Genomic DNA, 20,750 nt, shown 5'->3' on the forward strand with positions numbered 1-20,750 from the left:
AATGTTAATATTTGTCACTATACTTTCACAAAAGGAGCTCCTTGCCATCGTGGCAGATGTCTCTACATACATGTGAAAAGGTATTAGCAGTAACTTTACATTTGTATATCATGTTGTAGGCGGCCCTGTCAGGGAGTCAAGATATGTAAATCTACACTTGGAAATGGAGAAAAGTATAAAAGTCAAGATTTAAATCTAGACAGAGTGTTCAATGTACATTTTAGTTACTTTTCTCATGTACATTTATCTTTGTAATCAGGCCTAACCTCTATATGCACATTCAATCTGAAAAACCATAAGCTCAATTGCAGACCCTAGTCCACTCAAAGCTATCACTGTCAGAATGTTCCTCGAAGGACACAACCGCCTCATTGCTCCACGGGTCCCTCGTCTGCACCAAGAAGGTGAATTGTGAAGCAGAAGTGTTGACACCCACTTTCAGACATCTGGCTGGCCAGTCCTTCATGCAGCACTGAGCATCCCTAAAGTAAACACGCTGAGCTAGCAGCACCAGAGAAGTTCTGTATAATCCACCATAGTGGACTCCCAACAGCACCATTGGGCATTAGTTTTGTGGGCTCCACCTACACCATTGGCACCCTAAGTCCTATTGCTAATGTGCGGCAGTCTGTCACGGGAAACATCCTTTACAACGCAACTTTTACAATGCACTACCAGTACGACGCAACTTTTACAACGTAAGTTATTACAACGAATTGCGCTGGGGGGCGCTCTAGGATAGGGAATAGTTTAATTACTATCCAACACCTTCCCTACTATCCACGGGGACTGGAGTTGGAATAGTAAATTAAACTATTCACTATCCAGCGCCCCCCAACGCAAGTCGTTGTAACGACTTGCGTTGTAAAACCTGCGTCGTAATGGCATGCGTTGTAAAAGCATGCATTGTAGTGACATACATCCGTCTGTCACACAAATTGTCCAAACCTCCGAACATCTAAGTAATGGACTCTTTATGTGACCCGCACCTGAAATGTGCATTGCTAGAATGTGTTGGAGTTCTCAAACACTGTTCACATCACTAAGCAGCCTATAGCCAAACTTTATCTGCAAACATATGCGTATGATGCGACAGTCTCCAGGGTCACCTCCCACAGTGAGTCCGCGACAATCTGTCTCTGAGGAACACCCAAGCATGATAAGGATTCAGGGCTTTGTCATTTGCTGCTGTAGACCAGGGACAGAAATATTGGCCTGATTTACCTTTGAGTTTAAGATAAACAGATAAACAAGTGATATTTCTTATTGTCACAGGTCCCTGAGACGGAAACTTCCCAGGTAGCCTACGTCACTCTCCACGGGAAGGGAGACACCATGGAGTTCCACGGGAGGAGATCCGTCCTGCTCCAGCCCTCGGAGAACCTGGTCTTCGTACAGACAGATAAGCCCATCTACAAGCCAGGGCAGACAGGTGAGAATAGAGACAAACACATCTGTGGCAGAGAGTCCCAGCCTTGAACTCAGGAAGTCCACAAATAGTATCACATAGGAGCAGTATCACTCAGTTAAAGCCCAGTGACGTGTAGAGGGTCAAGGTATGTTGTAACATTCTGCCCACTCTTCAGGTGAACCAAGAGAATCTGACATCTGAGTGTGGATTTTCGGAGAGAGGGGGTTCTCCGTGGGTTTTTGTGCAGAGGAGAGCTATGTGCACGCCTGATGCTATTCCTGGGCAGTTAGCAGCCTTTCTACCCTGCATGATACAAAACGGATGCAAATGGAGTTGCTGGTCTGCTTAGATCAGGTAGGTGCATTGGGCCTCCCATAATCTCTTGAGGATGTCAGAGATGATAAAGCACCAGCCCACACAGAGAAAATTCTCCAAACCCACCAAAGATGGTAGACAGGACTCACTGTCCCTATTGTAATGCTGTATGTAGCTAAGATCCCCATTGGCACCAACACAGAGGGGTGTTTGGTCATTTGCATGGGAATGTGTTGAATCCCTGTCTCCTTACACAATGCAGAAAACTCCAGAATGGCAAATTGTGCAACTTGCATTGTTTGTCAAGGAGAGAGAATGAACTTAAACTCCAGGGAGGGTACAGCTGACCTCCTGCAAAAGTCCTCCTGGGTATCTCAGGTGAAGGACACTGATCTCTATAGCTATCCCTACCCCAACCTTTCTGGTGCTGGGTAGGCCCTCTAGAGTGGTAGGCATTGCTCTCAGGAACAAACAATGAATGCTGGGAAAGTGGGGGTGAAGTTACTAACAGTCTGCACGTGCTCACTTCACCTTAAATCTGTGTACACCTGTGGCTTTTGTAACGCAAGGAGGCACCCATCCGGAATAACACCAGGAACAAAAGTAATGTGTATCCTGAAATTAAGAAATGGTGTGCTCCCGGTTTGCCAAGGACTAGAGGTTTATTCTAAAAATGGATAACTTTGTTGTAACAACGTGCACTAATGCTCTAACTTCTCTATTTCAGTCCAGTTCCGTATTGTTTCGCTGCAGGATGACTTCCGTCCAGAGAAAGAGACGGTAGGTCTACAAACCAATGAAAGATAATAAGCCATTACTGTTCCACTAGTGGTAAATCCTTTCCATTTGCAAACACCGAGCCTGGATCTATGAGTGTCCAATTTCAAAGGTGTCTACAAGCTATTAAAACATGGCATGACTTAGCTATGTCCTTGAACCTCCACAGCAATGAACTAAAGAAGCTGCCCCACAGGCTATGTACTGATGCAGAACGTCTTGACCTTACAGTAGACAGACTCTGTCAAGCACTTCTTGTGAATAACGTGACCCTGTATCCTTGGAAGCCTTAAGAAATGTCATTGTATCAAGCAGGCCTTAAAGTGCATTGCAGAAAGCCTACCTAGGTTCTGCGAAGATCTTAAGGTCTCGATTCATGATAGCGTCTTTGAAGGAAGTTTGATGGCCTTTCAGATTGATGAACTTGGCCCAATCACAGCTGTAGTTCTTCCTTTGTAATAAATCATCATTTGCTAAGTTTGTAGGCTCTCAAAATATCCTGCTATAGACGGCTGCAGTAGAACCTCTACCTTGCCCTGAATGTGGACAACTGATGGTTAGAACCCCAGAGGTCAAATCTATGGCTGCATCCAAACAATAAAAGTCTTCTGTACAAGAACACATTCCAGGCAGTCTCAGAAAAGGAGCAAATGGAAAGTGAAATGCCATTTGCCTATTTCAAATTGAGAAAACAGAACTGAATATCCTCTGCTTACTATCATTTTATTATTGCTGCTAGTGAAATAGCATACCCCTTTCAAGGTTCCAGATTTCAAGGGTTCAAGTATACGTAAGTGCCTTCATCATCAGGCCCCCAGATATCTGACAAGAAATCTCAGCAAGTCTCCTGTTGGTTGAGCAGTAGCTGCTATCAAGTCAAGTTCCAATTTCCTAAATTTAAACTGATCTGTTGATTTTGACTGTGACTATGGGAACTCTAGGAGAACTGTAGGGAAAGTGAAGCTTTGTGTGACAGGGTATCTGTCAGAGACAGGACTCTTCTCACATGTGTCAGATGCTCGGTTCTGTCCTGGATCTGACCTCAGGGGCAAAGGAGAGAAGAAAGGACACCATCATTAGAGGGTCTGTGGCAAGAGATAGGAGAAAAGTGCCAAATGATTGTGTGAGGTCAGTGACATTTCCTAGAGTAAGTGGACCACAGATGGAGGAGTGAGTGACACTTCTGGAAAGTGCAAGGACAATAACCTGAGTAATTAGAGGGGACCATGCTGCAACACTTTTAATGAATGATGAGTGAAACTCCATTCTAGTATAAGTGGTCTAGTTTGTGGAGAATATCCATGAATGCTTGAGTCCGTAGAGGTGGAAATCAGTGTAGCAGCATGGAAGGGTACAATGCCTAACTCCACCGAAGTGTAAAGGGCATGTGTTGTGTAGATGAGTGAAAAACTAATCATATTTACGATCTCCTTCTAAGTGTGGATAATAACACATGTTCTTTCCCTTTCTTTTTTGATTTCCAGTTCCCTGTTGTATATATTGAGGTAAGATTTTAATATTTCATTTATTTCATCCCACTGTGTCACTCTTCAGTGATTTCTCTGAAGACAAGGATGCCTTTGCCCTCAGTGGTTGCATTCCACCAATAAATACTCAGGAGCCTCATATACAAAGTGTGAGCTGCTGCCCATTCCATAGGAGCACATGACCCAGGCCAGGATCACTGTAACAATCTGAGAAACTCGGGGCCTTAGCTACAAGAATGTGATTCAAGGGGGCACTGCAAGCCATTTGGCTGCGCTGTACTGAGTCACTTTCACAGCACAGGGATGCAACATATTTACAATATGTTGCCACCTTTTGCTTTACCCAGTGCTGGCGCACAATAGGCTGCCACTCGCCAACGCGGGCACCCTTGGACAATGGATTCAAGGGAGAGTGTTCCTTCCTGCACAAAAACAATCGCAAGAGGTAATTTCCTCTTTTTATGTGTGCTGCAGAAAATAAAACATATCTCCTGGTTGTGCCTCCCTACGCCTCCCCTGAGGAGGCATAGCATTCTGACGCATTATCAGGTTTACGAAAGGTTGTAAATCTGGGAACGCAGCGGAAGCCATGGGTGTTACATGGGAACAAAGCGATACAAAAGGGGATGATGGACGGAGTATTTGAGCAAATCAAACACTCACCCCCAGTCAACTGATCTGGGTTTAATCCATCACCATTCTTTAGCTTACTCCGCCACCCCAGTTCAGACATGGCTATATGCAAATCAGTCTGACCCTGTGCCTCATGGGAACAGTCCAGCCCGAACTGCCAAAGCCATGCCTTCCCTGGACCGGAAAAAAGCATCCTGGGACCGGTTTCTGGCATTTCAGCCGTCATCAGCCAGGCTACATGGGAACACCCACAGCAACACCCATGGTATGCCCTTTTCATGCAAAGGGCCGTATTTATGAGGACACGAAAAAAAGCCATGCAGGGTGGCTTTACATGTCATTGTAAAAATGGGGCAGCAAAATGCGCCCCTGGTGCGTCACAAAAAGTGACATACCTGCGGCGCAATGGGCTTGTAAATAAACCCAATCATTTGAACTACTGCAGGTCCCAGCGGGAGATGAGTGTCAGGTCCGGACTCATCATGTGTTCCACGTTTATGGCCTGTTGCACACTAATCTAATAATGTCCTCCTTTTAGGATCCGCTGATTAATCGCGTGGGCCAGTGGCGGGACATAGTAACAGAGGGAGGACTCGTTCAACTCTCGTTCCCCTTGGCTTCAGAACCTCTACATGGAACATACAAAGTGGGCGTGCAGAGGAAGCGAGGATCTACTGTGGAGCATCTGTTCACTGTGGAAGAATATGGTAAGAAAACTTTGTTATCAGGGTTTGTGCAAGAACTGTAAGCAAACAGTGAGGTTTATCGATGGCGACAGGAGTATGATAAGAGGTGGTGAGCAAGAACCACAGGAAACCCCTGTTGAATGCTGAGGTGAGAGCAAAATAACAGGAGAACTCTGAGGTACAGAGAGATGAGTAAGAAGCATAAGAGAACACTAAAGTATATTTAGGTAGGAAGATTTTGATTAGGGCTTCCAGTTTGCAGTTTTTACTGATTTTTACAGGTAAATAAAGACAGAAAACAACCTATTTCCTGTCTGTATTTATTTGTATTATCCTTCATGAATTCTAGACCAACTCTTAAGCAGATAGACACCATGGGGAATTGAAAACAGGATCAAATTCCCTGAAATACAGGTACATGTTAACATATATTGGTATGTAATTCTAACATTTACCTGTCAGGGTAGTGTTTTGTTATATTTGGCTGCTTATTTTGCTAAAATGTGGCAGGCATCAAAGTATGAGTGCATGTTTATCAGTTAAATAAATGTGCAAATATTCCATTTGCTGACTCCATTTATTCTCAAAACATAAAATAAGAAAAGGATAAATACCAATAAAATGGCCAAAAAATAAATATGGATAAATACAGATGGAAGTGTTAAAAAATATAAATACCATAAAACCGGGAGCCCTAATTATGATATGAAAGCTCGGAGTTAAAGAGGTGAGCAGGAATCAGAACAGAACACTAAAAAATATATAGGTTCTAGAAATATTATAATGAAACTCAGTTGGAGACAGATGAATAAGACTACATGATATAAATGAGTGCGACCCGCACACGCGTTTTCTCAAAATTATCCGATGTAATCGCTTGGGGTGCTATCCTGGTGAATGCTATGCCCTGAAGCACTCTGGGAGACGTAGTCTTAACATATTGCTGATATCAAACGTGTATCAGACACAAGATGCAACCACCCTTTGGATGATAAAAAATCATCGTAATCCATTTTTTTGGGAAGTTTTATTGAGTTCATGAAGGTAAAAACACGGTAACTTCATTGTACAAATGCGTGTATCATGCCGTAGCCTTTAAATACAGCACGTTGAGTCCCCATGCTTCATATAGATGCGTTTAACCCAATGCATTTCGGCCCTACGGCCTTCGTCAGGGGTACATCTGCAGTAAAGAATAAACATTATATCAAGAAATGATTTTGGTGTCACTAAATACACTAGTTTCAATTAATACCTTTAACAGTGCTTAACATAACATGCCATCCCCAAATGAAATAATTACTCACAAAATAAAACAATTTTCTCGTTGTACTCGACTACATGATAACATAGCTAAATATAGAGGAGGGAGCATCATGAAAAGAGAACACTTAATTACAGCTACATGAGCAAGAACCATAAAAGAACCTAGGAATACAGAGGGGGAGCAGAATAATAGGAGCACTCTTAGTTACAAAAGTTGGTGTAAGATCTGCAAGAGAACACTAAGGAGCACAGAAGTGGGAGCAGTATAATAAAAGAACTCTGAAGTACAGAGATATATCAAGAACCATACGGGAACATTGCAGACTATAGAGGTGGACGCAGTATGATAAGAGAACACAGAGTTACATAGAGGTGAGCACGATGTATAAGAGAACACTAACGTATATGTAGGTGGGAAGAGTATGATAGAAAAGCTCCTTGTTATAAAGAGGTGAGCAAGAACCCCCAACTGAACAATAAAGTAAATATAGGTTGTGGCAATATGATAAGAGAAATGTGTTACAGTGAGATGACAAAGAACTACAAGATTACACTGAGAAATACATAGGTGGGAGCATCATGATAAGAGAACTGTGTGTTACAGAGAAATTAGCAAGAACCATAAAATAACACTAGGAATATAGAGGTGGGAGGAGCATAGTACAGGTCGGTAAGCAAGACCTGAATATGCTAATGAGTATAGAAGAAGGAAGATTATGATTAAAGAATTCTGAGAGATCAAGAAGTAAGAAAACAATGTAAGAAAACGCTTAGGTAGGTAAAAGTGAGATGCCTATAATAAAAGAAATCTTGGATGTTGCGTAGCATAACACTGAGGAACACAAAGGCAGGAGGAATATGGTTGGGGAACTATGAGAAATGGAGATAACGGTGAGAACCATAAGAGAACATTAAGATGTATAAAGGCTGTTGGAGAACAACAAAATAACTCTGGCCACATAGACATTTCCAAGAACAATAAGATGACACTGAAGAGTATAGATACTGAAACGTGAGGCCAGAGAATCTCTGGTCTCATCCCTTAGTTGGCACACAAACTGTTGTCCCTCCTTGAAAACAAGAAAGTGACTTCCATTCAATGTTCATTATAGTTCATATTTATTCCATATTAAAGTTCTCTTTTTGTTTTTTTTCAAAACTCATTGATGGTTTTAAACAATCATTTGCAGCGTTAATCTTTTAAGCACTGTCTTTCAAGGCGTGTCCAATGCATTTCGGGCATTTTTGCTATGCCCTTCATCAGGGAATTGACACTAAAAACAACAATATACATATGTATTAGAATCGTAGTAAATGATATGTCAAGCATCATGTAAAATCAAACTTTTTACAAAACATATTGGTAAGTGATTAAAGGAGAAGATAAAGCAAACGAACGATAAACCATCTTATAACATTACGTGTCCAAAAACATTCTAATGGCTACCTATATACATAGAGGTTTGGAAAACGACGTCTCACTTACGTGCTTCTTGTAAGCAGTTATGTGAAAAATCTAAAGGAAAAGTACATGAAACGGTGTTACACTCCGTGGTATGAAAAACCACATTCTACTGGGTGCAGTGTATTGAGATGGTGAAAACTAACCTGAGCGGATACGTCAATGTGCTTAGGTCCGATGTTTGTTTCCTGCAAAACGCCGGCGGGAAACCTTCGTTTGCCGCGCTTCTTAAATTCAAATGGGGGAGTATCACAGGTGTGCTCGCGGTCTCATGAACAGAGTAAACAGACTAAACTTAACAGTTTAAGCTGTTCGTATCGGGGTTTTCGGTTAGAAGCTTCAAACCATTGTGTTTAACATTACCAAAAAAACATGGTAATGTAGTGTATAAAATGCTAACGAAATGTAATGTGAGTTTCAAAAAAAGTTAAAAAAGTAATAAAAGAAATTTGGGCCATGTAAATCTAAACCCAACATGGGATCGAACCCAGGTCTGTGAGGATGTAAGCGCAAACAACTAACCAGATGGCTACGTTAAACGGTGTTAAGATATGCTGTTTTTAGGCAGTGTCAACATGCTAATGAACGGGAATACACACAATAACATCACAAACAGGTATTTAGAGCAATTAAATCATAAGTAACAGGAAAATTCAATTCTTTCGTTGAGACCCATAGGCTTCTGGGTCGATAATTTGTGGATCCAATAGTTCTCTCTCCGGAGCAGAAATTTGTTATTGTCTCTTCCTTCTTGTTTTGTGACTGTCTCAAGAATGATAAACTTGATTTGAGATACATTATGTTGAGCTTCAACGAAATGCGATGATAGAGCTGACTTGGAATTTTTGAGTCTGATATTGGACTTGTGTTCCGTGAGTCGAACCTTCATGCGGCGCTCGGTTTTCCCAACGTATAACTTCCCACATGGGCATTTGATTCCGTATATTAAGTTATTAAGTTACTGGAGTCACAGGTGGCATTAACATGTAGTTTGATGGAGTTGCCATATCTCGGATGTTGGATTGAATTACCTTTAATAATATTATTGCAATTGCCGCAATTTAAACAGGGTCTAGTTCCATGGAATGAAATGCTCTCTTTAGGTTTAAGTTGTACCATTTCACCTAAATTTCTGGCCCTGGTATAGGCAAATATTGGTGATTGGTTAAAAGAGTTCCCAAAGTCAGGTTCTAAGTTCAATTAGACCGCCATTCTAGAGAGATCAATGAACGTAAAATACGTAAGTTCAAGCGGGACACCTTGGATTACAGACTGGGAGAGGTCTATTCGTGGGCTGACATCTATGCTCAAAAACGCAGAAATCGTCCTCACAACTCGAATACTGACACTTCATCCACCGAGAGTGAATCCAGTCAAAAGTCACGAAAGCAACAACCAACACGCACACCACAGGAGCAAACCTCCACAGTGGAACCCACTACCAGCAAGACTCCCGACAGTAGCCCTTTTTTAGAACAGGGCCAATCTCAAAGAGGAGACCCCGGCGAGGGAAGAGAAAAGGAAAAAGAGAAGGAAAGGGATCCTCCAAATACTCGCAGCACGACTGCCACAACCAAGGAAAAGGAGAAGAAACCCAAAAAGACTTAACCTCAGAACAACTTGTCATCAACATTAGCGACCAAAATCTTAACATTTATGAATTGGAATTATTACAGAAAGGTACGTCATTCGTACCCACAACTTCCACGGACCATCTGGAACTTGAAGTGAGCTTCTTCAAGCTCATGCGAAAACTGAGACTCAGACATTTCTTCGACAACGTTGTACCTGAACGTCCATTACAAGATAAAGATCAACTGTTGGGCTTACGTCCACAAAGCTCATTCCAAGCACCAATGAGCCACAAGACATTGGATTTATTTGAGAATTTAGTTAAACAAGATCTTAATAAACTCAAACACATCAAACCAAAATCCAGAAATATTACACAAAAAGACCTTGATACTTTGAAAAAACTTGCAGAGAATGATCAAATCATCTGCACTAAAGCAGACAAGGGGGGAGCAATCGTTATTATGAACACTAACATGTATGATGCCAAAGTAATGGAACACGTCAGCGATCTGAATACTTACAGCAAACTAATTTGTAACCCCACCATGGAATATTCAACTACCTTGAGGAACATCATTGAACGAGCATCGCGACATGGTACAATCACAGAAAGAACTAAAAACTTTCTCACGACCGTCAACCCCAAAAGTCCATCCTTAAGAATGCTACCCAAGATACACAAGGATTTGAAAAACCCACCCATGAGACCCATAGTCTCCACTATAGGCAGCTTGCATCAACCCATAGGACAACTGATTGATAAATACTTACAACCCTCAGTACAAAAAATGCAAACATATATCAAGGACACAACCGACTTTTTACTCAAATTACGTAAATTACCAGTGGATCCAACTGAGAAGTTGATATTATGTACGGCAGACGTCTGCAGTCTGTATACCAGCATCCCACACGACATGGGGATTGAAGCAATAGAAGCAGCTCTCTTGAAGACCGATCTAGATCAAGACTTTCAACTGTTCCTTATGGAACTGATGTACTTCACCTTGTACCACAGCTATTTTAGAGTGAAAGATGAATGGTACCAACAACTTACAGGGATGGCAATGGGCAATTCAGCAGCCCCTGTGTATGCGAATATTTTTATGCAATGGTATGAAACACAACACATTCTCAATAATAGTGATTGGACTAAACACCTCAAAATGATAACTCGATACATCGATGATTATTTCATCGTCTGGACTGACACTGAAGAGTCGCTAAGAATGCAACTTAACAAATTCAATACCATTGATCAACGACTTCAATTAACCTGGGAGATCTCAGATACCTCGGTTAACTTTCTTGATGTGAAAGTTAGTGCAACTCCACAAGGCTTCGTCACTGATCTGTACGTGAAGCCCACAGACAGGAATAATATGTTATTACATTCCAGCTTCCATGAACCTAACCTGATACGGAACTTACCGTACTCTCAGATGGCGAGAGTTAAAAGAATTTCGTCAGATTCAACTACCTTGACAGTGAGACTTAATGAAATGTCCAAAAAGTTCACCAACAGAGGTTATCCCAAATCTTTAATAGAAGATACGAAAAAGAGGATTGTGGAGACTGATAGAGACAAGTTATTAACACCAACCAACAAACCTGAACAAACACGGACGGTGGTAGTCTCTAAATACTCGACTTCTAGCAGGAAATTCAAACAAAGTATTATGAAACACTGGTCAATCCTGAACTTAGAACCTGACTTTGGGAACTCTTTTAACCAATCACCAATATTTGCCTATACCAGGGCCAGAAATTTAGGTGAAATGGTACAACTTAAACCTAAAGAGAGCATTTCATTCCATGGAACTAGACCCTGTTTAAATTGCGGCAATTGCAATAATATTATTAAAGGTAATTCAATCCAACATCCGAGATATGGCAACTCCATCAAACTACATGTTAATGCCACCTGTGACTCCAGTAACTTAATATACGGAATCAAATGCCCATGTGGGAAGTTATACGTTGGGAAAACCGAGCGCCGCATGAAGGTTCGACTCACGGAACACAAGTCCAATATCAGACTCAAAAATTCCAAGTCAGCTCTATCATCGCATTTCGTTGAAGCTCAACATAATGTATCTCAAATCAAGTTTATCATTCTTGAGACAGTCACAAAACAAGAAGGAAGAGACAATAACAAATTTCTGCTCCGGAGAGAGAACTATTGGATCCACAAATTATCGACCCAGAAGCCTATGGGTCTCAACGAAAGAATTGAATTTTCCTGTTACTTATGATTTAATTGCTCTAAATACCTGTTTGTGATGTTATTGTGTGTATTCCCGTTCATTAGCATGTTGACACTGCCTAAAAACAGCATATCTTAACACCGTTTAACGTAGCCATCTGGTTAGTTGTTTGCGCTTACATCCTCACAGACCTGGGTTCGATCCCATGTTGGGTTTAGATTTACATGGCCCAAATTTCTTTTATTACTTTTTTAACTTTTTTTGAAACTCACATTACATTTCGTTAGCATTTTATACACTACATTACCATGTTTTTTTGGTAATGTTAAACACAATGGTTTGAAGCTTCTAACCGAAAACCCCGATACGAACAGCTTAAACTGTTAAGTTTAGTCTGTTTACTCTGTTCATGAGACCGCGAGCACACCTGTGATACTCCCCCATTTGAATTTAAGAAGCGCGGCAAACGAAGGTTTCCCGCCGGCGTTTTGCAGGAAACAAACATCGGACCTAAGCACATTGACGTATCCGCTCAGGTTAGTTTTCACCATCTCAATACACTGCACCCAGTAGAATGTGGTTTTTCATACCACGGAGTGTAACACCGTTTCATGTACTTTTCCTTTAGATTTTTCACATAACTGCTTACAAGAAGCACGTAAGTGAGACGTCGTTTTCCAAACCTCTATGTATATAGGTAGCCATTAGAATGTTTTTGGACACGTAATGTTATAAGATGGTTTATCGTTCGTTTGCTTTATCTTCTCCTTTAATCACTTACCAATATGTTTTGTAAAAAGTTTGATTTTACATGATGCTTGACATATCATTTACTACGATTCTAATACATATGTATATTGTTGTTTTTAGTGTCAATTCCCTGATGAAGGGCATAGCAAAAATGCCCGAAATGCATTGGACACGCCTTGAAAGACAGTGCTTAAAAGATTAACGCTGCAAATGATTGTTTAAAACCATCAATGAGTTTTGAAAAAATACTTAAAGAGAACTTTAATATGGAATAAATATGAACTATAATGAACATTGAATGGAAGTCACTTTCTTGTTTTCAAGGAGGGACAACAGTTTGTGTGCCAACTAAGGGATGAGACCAGAGATTCTCTGGCCTCACGTTTCAGTATCTAGCCTGACGTCGTTGGGCCCTCGACGCCACCTTGGTGAGCACCTATAAAACTACAAGAGACTTTTGATCCTCATTTCAACTTTTTCAATTAAATAGCTGTGCATCTATCCGCTAAACAGTTAGTATCCTCGACTGAAGAGTATAGAACATGAAAGCACATAGTAACATAACTCTGAGTGATAGAGAGAACCATGAGAATGATAAGGGTATGTTGGGGAAAATAGGTATGGTGCTATATAGTAAGAATCCTCTGGGTTCTAATGAGAGAGATGGGTGAGCACCATAAGCAAACTCAGTGGCATAAAGAAGCCAGAGGAAAGCCGCAATAGTCCCCTGAGCGATCTAGATATAAGGGATGGCCTTAAGAGACCAATGATACATATGGATGTATGAGGGGGTATAAGCAAGGCCTGAGTATCAAAGAGATATGCAAGAGCTGTTTCAGAACCCTGATAGAGGAAGGTGGCAAACAGTGACAGAAATGTGAGCTGCTGAGTATAAGGGCCATAAGAGAAGAGTGAAACATTGACAATAGAAAAGTGTGGTAAGAACTCTGAGTTATACAGAAATGAGTGAAAATGGCAGAAAAATACTGAGGTAAATAGAGGTGGGAAGAGTATAGAACAGATGATGGTTACAGATGTTGGAGGTATATGATAAGAGCATTCTGGCTTGCAGAGATATGGGTGGCCGCTTTTTAAGAGGGCACTGAGGTTGGTATGGCAAGAGTGCTCTAGTGTACTGAGAAATGTCTGAAAACAAGAGAATACTGAGGTATATGCAGATGCAAGATATACAGGGAGGGATGTCTTGTTTTCAGAGATATTGGCAAGAACTGTAATAGAGCACTAAGCTATACAGATGTGAGATTAGTATGGTAAGAGAAACCTGATTATTGAGAAATAGGTGAGAACCGCTCTAGAACACTGAGCTATGTGAGAATTGGATCAGTATAATAAAACACCTCTGGGTAACATAGAGATAACCAAGAATCATAAGAGAAAACTGAGCTGTATACAGATGGGAGCAGTATGGTAAGAGAATTTTTGGTAGTTGCGAGATGGAGAGAACTTAAGAGAATTTTGAAGAATATAGAGGCAGGCAGGAGGAGCTTGTTTTATGAGCATTAGAGTAGGAATAGAATGCAAGAATACAGTAAGACGGCTGAGGTAAAGATAACATTATTGGGTTCTAGAGCTCACTAAGGAATAAAGCTATGCCTCAAGTATGGAAGAGGAACACAGTGGTAGAAAGAACTGAGAAGAAGACATGAACAACTCCAAATAGTGTGGGTGAACAAATGTCAAAACTTCTGATGGCTTTTACAGCTAGATTCATCAAAGACCCGTTTTGCTAGTTTTTAATAGCGATTCATAAGGAATCGCTATTAAGGACTTGCAAAACGGGATTCATGTAGGAATTGCAAAAAATATTGCGATTCCTATATCTTCCTTATTTTCGTTTAGCAAATTGCTAATCGCAAATAAGGAATAACACCCCATTCATTCCTATGGCCCATAGGAATGAATGGGGAGTTATTCCTTATTTGCGATTAGCAATTTGCTAATCACAAATAAGGATGCGATTTCAAGGGTGCCAGGGGTGTCCAAAAGACACCCTGTAGCACCCCTGAAAAGCAAATGTAACCAGATGTTGCGCACACACATGTCCAAAGGACGTGTGTGTGTGTAACATACCACTCAGAAAAATGCACTAGAGTGCATTTTTCTGAGTTTTCGCTATTTACCATGAAGTTACAATTCGTGGTAAATAGCGGCCAGAAATAGCGAATTCGCTAATAGAAAATGGTTAATGAATTGCATTTAAGGAATCTCAAATAGAGATTCCTTAAATGCAATTCCTCGCAAATATGCGATTTCGCAATTAGCGATTTTTGCATTTGGGATGATGAATCCCAAATGCAAAAATTGCACTCGCAAAGGGCCAGATTCTCAGAATCTGGCCCTTTGCGAGCCGATCTTTCTTTCATGAATCTACCTGAAAGTCTACTGGGCCATCGGAGGTGTATGCCGAGACGGAGTAGTCTTTGCCATCGACATACCGAAGGTCCATATGCCTCTAAATGAGGTGAGCAGACCTTAAGTTAGCCTGACTGCTCTGTGCCAAGCTCCCAGAGGGTGAGCACAGGATAATTTAGGTTGAGCATCTGATTTACCCTGACTATAGCTATGGTCCCTACATGCATAGGGTGCAAACCTCTGCCAACAATAGACCAAATTTCGAAATCCGTGGTAACCTGGAATACAAGGAGTGTAGCACGAGAACTCTAGGGTATATGGGACTGTGACGAGTGTGGTAGAGAACACTAAAATACACAGGAATGGGAGGAGTGAAGGAGAATATGGAGGTACATAAGAAGAGGTAGATTGCAGAAGGAGAACTCTAAGGTTGATATGATTCAGGGGAATGCGGTGAAGGCAACACCCAAGGCATATCCGAATCAGAGGAGCCAGAAAAACCATATTAAGTTTTATTACAAAAGGAGGAATGCAGAAAGCACCTACAAAGGCATATATGATTGGGAAGAGAGCAAAGAGAGAGTATTGGAATATCTTGGAATGAGTGATGTCCTGTAAGAGGGTTCTAAGGTATCTTGGAATGGGAAGAATTCAGAAAGATAACAGTAAGTATGAAGGAATTGGAGGGGCGCAGCAAGTCACCATTATGGCATAGGAATGGGAGGAGTGCAAAAGTAGAACATGTGTGTGTGCACAACACGAAACTTTGAAAAATGCACAAAAGTGCATTTTTCAAAGTTTTCGCAAATTACCATGAGGTTCAACCTACTGGTAATTTGCTCCCCCTAATTGCGAAATTGCAATTTTTTTTAAGTTTCATGCATTGCATTTAAGGAATCGCAAAATGCGATTCCTTAAATGCAATCTCAATTTGAGAATTCGCAAATATTTGTGAATTCTCAAATTGCGAGGGCCTTCACCCTTCATGCATTCATGCATTCCAAAAGCAGATTTTGCGATCACAAACGGCCGATTTTTGCAATTCGCACCATTTGCGATCGCAAAATCCTTTGATGCATGTGCCTTTAAAGTTTTATGTCTTACATAGGGTAGACTTTACTCCAAACAGAATAGGTAAGACCTTTCCTAATGTCTCTGTACAATGTCCCAGGTATATGACCCTGGATGCAGAGTTTTCCATATGCTATGGTCCTGCACTTGTTTCGCCCAGTATTGGGGTGCGTGGTAGATTTCCTCACCATTGCCATTGGAATGCCTGGCTTGCATTCCACTGAGACCTGTCTGCTCGGCTCATTCAAAAGTATAATGGGCGTTGACCTGGCTAGTAGATCTGGCTCTTTTATTGGACCGACATATTATAAGTATGGCACGGATGAACACAGCATCTCTTCCTCGGGCCAAATGACAGGGGAGAGAGCCATGACAACGCAGGCTTTACACCGCGCTGCCATTACGACGCTGCCATCACAACGCAAGTCGTTACCACGACTTGCGCTGGATGGCGCTAGATACTAAGGAATAGTAGATTTACTATTCCAACACCTTCCCTACTGTTGCGTAGGCTGGAGTTGGAATAGTAAATCATACTATTCGTAATGGCAGCGTGGTGTAAAAGCCCGCGTTAAGACGTACATCCAAAACAACCTCAATTTATGCATTGTCAAGTGCGGGTTCCCAGAAGAAGCGACGGAGGACTCTTTCTTGCACGCCGCAGTCATGAATTGGACAGGGTGGTTACATGCCGGGGAGGTGGAAGAACAGAGGCAGTTCTCAGAACACATATGCTCAATATCCTTCAACATTCCTCTCTGTTCCTTCTCCCTCCTCCTAAGGCAAAAGTGAGCACCCTCCCACCAGTGACTGACTGCTCTTGGTTTATACACCAGAGGACAGATGTAGCAATTCATAACCATTATCTTATTATCATGTTGGGTATATGCTGTCTTTTAATGTTTCATGCATGTTTCAACAATAACAGCATCCATGATTTCTGAAGAAACTATATGATAGTACCTGAATGTAAACCTATGAAAAGGCATTGTACTACTTGGAACATTGTTACTCTGTAGCTCAATATATGTTGGTTTTCACTGGGAAGTGTTGTTACCTTCACTGACTTTCTGTGCATTCTGATGCTAATAATTAATTATGATTAAAAAGGTATGCAGGGTTTTGATGAATGTGGTAATAGAACATTAAGCTGCAGAGGCATATGAAACGTGCTGTAACATAATATTAAGGTGAATGGGAGGAGGGTGGTAAGATAACACTAGGTTACAAAGTAATACAAGGGTTGCAGAAAAAGAACACAAAGGTATGTCTGAGTATGAGGAGTCCAGAGCGCAAATGCAGATTTACAAGTATATGGAAATGGGAGCAGTGGAAAACAAGAAGACTAAGGCCCAAATTCTTCCCATTCATTCCTATGGGCCTCTAGGAATGAATGGGGATGTATTCCTTAATTGCAACTCGCAATTTGCGAATCTCAATTAGGGAATTTTAAGAAATCGCTATTTTTAAAGTGATTTCTTCTTGCATTCCATTTTGCTATGCCTTATTAGCGATTCCTTATTTTTCGCTAATAAGGAATCGCAAAATGGATGCTTGATGCATCTGGGGGATATATACTTAGGAATTGAAAGAGTGTACATAGAGAACACTAAGGTACATAAAAATGTAAGAATCACAGAAAGAGAACTCTAAGGTCTCAAGGAATAGGTGGAGCACAGAACGAGAACAGAACTGTAAGGTACAAAAGAATAGGAGGAATGCAGAATAAGGACACTAAGGCACAAAGGAATAGGTGGAGCGCAGAAAGAGAACAGTAAGGTACAAAGGAATGGGAGGAGTGCAGAAAGAGGGGACTAACCCCCAGATTCATCAACGTCCCGTTTTGCGAGTCCTTAATAGCAATTATTAAGGAATCGCTATTAAAGACTCGCAAAACGGGATTCATGTAGAAATCTCAATAATTATAGCGATTTCTACTGCTTCCTACACTGCAAGAACACTGGAGTACACAGAGGAGGAAACTCTGTTTAGTGCACTGAGGGGAGCAGGGGCATTGCTCGGTTCATTCATTGATGTACATGATTTCCTTTTAGAAGCCTCACCAGCTGGACTGACACCTACATCTCTTTAACATTTCAGTTTTACCAAAATTTGAAGTCCTTGTCCAGATGCCCAAGTCCATCACCATTATGGATGAGCAATTGGAAGTGAATGTCTGCGCCAAGTGAGTGCTTTACAGTTTTTACAGTGCATTACGGTTTTGTAACATATGAAAAGGGCCTTGACGTGCAGCTCGAGCATTATCAGCCAGTAGTCTTCCTTATCCACGACTGAATATATTGTAGAATGGTGTCAGGGATCTTCATCGTGCCCAATGACTGAACTGCACAGGGGATGACGGTGCTCTTTTCGGATGGAGCACCTATAGGATCTTTGGGAGAGCTTTGTTTTTTATGGCTATGCTATCCAACAACTGTCTCTGAAAAGTTCACCAGCATAGGTTAGAACACAATTTTGTTTCCACCCTGTAAGAAATTGGGTTACTAGTTCACAATTCTTGTCAGGGTGAAACACGTGCAAACCCCAAATTAACCTGTGCTCAACCCTCTGGCAGTCAGGCTTAACTTAGAGGCACTTTATATTGTAAGCATTAAGAACACACCTGGACCAAACATTTGTTACTGTATGCTCTGCTTCATTTTAGGGGCTGATAAAAAAGAAAAAAAAAAACAGATATGGGACTCAAAGATTATTTGTATGAATTGGTTTATTAATATGTAAGGTGAATAATAATGAAATGTATTTTATATGGTTATGAACAAAATACCTTTTTATGATATTTTATGTACTTCTAACAGTTATAAAGATATGTTAATACTTCCTTATTATCTTTAAGGAATGTAAGAAATTGCTCTGGTTCACGAATTGTTGTTTTATTGTAATGATTTTAATTAATCGGACAATAAAGAATATATATACAAATGTTGTTGTGCTCACCTCTAATTAGATCAACAGCATCACCATGTGGCAGACACTGCTGGTGCTGAGCACCGGAAACCACTTGCTCAAATTAAGTATTGGTTACATTCTGCTAGCATTTGCTTGTTGCGGTTCTATTGCCTGTTTCAGCCTTTGGGCTACTCAAAACAGACTAAGGCCAAAGCAGAGAAGCAAACTTCCTTCATACTAAGTAGATACCCTAGCAAAAGAGGCCGCTTACTCACGACAATGCCTACATATTGTTGTCCTGATATATTGTACAATTCATCGTCTTCATTTACCACAACATACCCAGTGCCTGCTAAGATTGGCAATATAAGTGTCATGGTTCTCCATTGTTGCAGAAGCTACCTAGGCATTACCTGCTGTTGTGCTGATTTGCCTTTAATTCACCTTTTGCTCTGTGTATGTTTGCTCTCGTGTGTCCACTAATGCCACACACTGCTCACATGAAAAATATATCTTTAACCCCTTCGCTGCGGGGGTAATTCCCCCACGGCGCAGGGGGGCGTGGGAGTGGCCGCGGCGCCGCGGTGCTCGTGAAGAGCCCAGCTCGTCATGAGGCACAGTGGAGCTGTGCTCATGATGAGCTGGGCTTGTCACGACTCCGCCAACTGATTGATTCTATCGCACAGACGGGGAATAAATTGCTGGTGAGTGGACCGCGACTGTTATGACGAGCCCAGCTCATCATGCGCACAGCTCCACTGTGCTGGGCTCGTCATAAGCATGGAAGGGGTTAAACTTGCACACATACATGTCTGTGAAAAGCGTCTGATATTGCTTTTGTGTTGCAGTTGTCTCCAACAATACAACAAACCTTAAGACCAGAGACTTGTTTTTTAGAAGGTCACAAGAGGACACTCCTACATCCACTACTGGTGCAGCTACTGCACCTTTTGTGATTGATTGGAAAGCCTTCATTGTATGGATAAGAAGTTAAGCAATTACATAGACTATGTAGAAGTTATTCAATTTCATTATTTTTGTTTTGATGCAAGAATGCATGCTTTTGCTTTGTAATTTTGAATTAGAAGAATAAACATGTTTCCCCATATACCTAACTGTATCCCCCACCTGGGTCTGACATTTTTAATTGAAGGTTGTACTACTGAACATCGATTCAAACAATATTGTGGTAAAAGTATTGAGGGGCAAAATATCTAAAGGCATGTGCAAATAGGGAAGTATAGATTTAATATCCCTAACTGCACATACACATACTTTGGAGATATATGTACCACGTAGGTATATACTTTTATATCGAAGAGATCTTGTCAGATGTTAGAATTAGTTTATTAAGATAGATAGCAGGAACAACCCCCAACAGCTACTATCGCCACCTCAGCTGTCTTCTACTGGACTCCACACACCGGATTCCAGGAGTAGAAGCTCCAGGTTGCTTAGCAGCAGACTTAACCTTACATCAGAATGGAACATATCTTCCTTCTTTAAAAACAAAATAAAATAAAGATTAACACAAACTAATAAGAAAATTATCCACAAACATAATCATGGAATTTTTGTGGAACAAACTTGGCACGTGAACTAAGTGGTCTTTGTGGAACCAATTTAGCACACGCATTAGGTAAACTGACAGTAGATACTGTTATAGAAGGAAACTTGGGTGTTACATCATTCTCAGTAGAATTATCAAAATCCTTTGACAACCACTCACGTATTTCAGTGACATTACACTTAGTAACACGATTAGCATTCCACAACTTTCCATCTGAGAGTTCCAAAAGATTACCTTTAACCATTATGATTTTCTTA

General features: G+C 41.0%; 1 protein-coding gene across 1 annotated transcript in view; it reads left to right on the plus strand.

Annotated features, from left to right (window-relative positions):
* The window catches only part of LOC144767997 (alpha-2-macroglobulin-like), a 190,053-nt gene that overhangs the window by 35,509 nt on the left and 133,794 nt on the right, over positions 1-20,750 (plus strand). Inside the window, exons 3-7 of the mRNA XM_078651388.1 lie at positions 1,276-1,432; positions 2,454-2,506; positions 3,988-4,008; positions 5,162-5,330; positions 18,114-18,198. Coding sequence (XP_078507514.1) covers positions 1,276-1,432; positions 2,454-2,506; positions 3,988-4,008; positions 5,162-5,330; positions 18,114-18,198 — 485 coding nt within the window. The remainder of the gene's footprint in view (positions 1-1,275; positions 1,433-2,453; positions 2,507-3,987; positions 4,009-5,161; positions 5,331-18,113; positions 18,199-20,750) is intronic.

Source organism: Lissotriton helveticus, chromosome 7 (assembly GCF_964261635.1).
Source record: "Lissotriton helveticus chromosome 7, aLisHel1.1, whole genome shotgun sequence".
Taxonomy (NCBI): domain Eukaryota; kingdom Metazoa; phylum Chordata; class Amphibia; order Caudata; family Salamandridae; genus Lissotriton; species Lissotriton helveticus.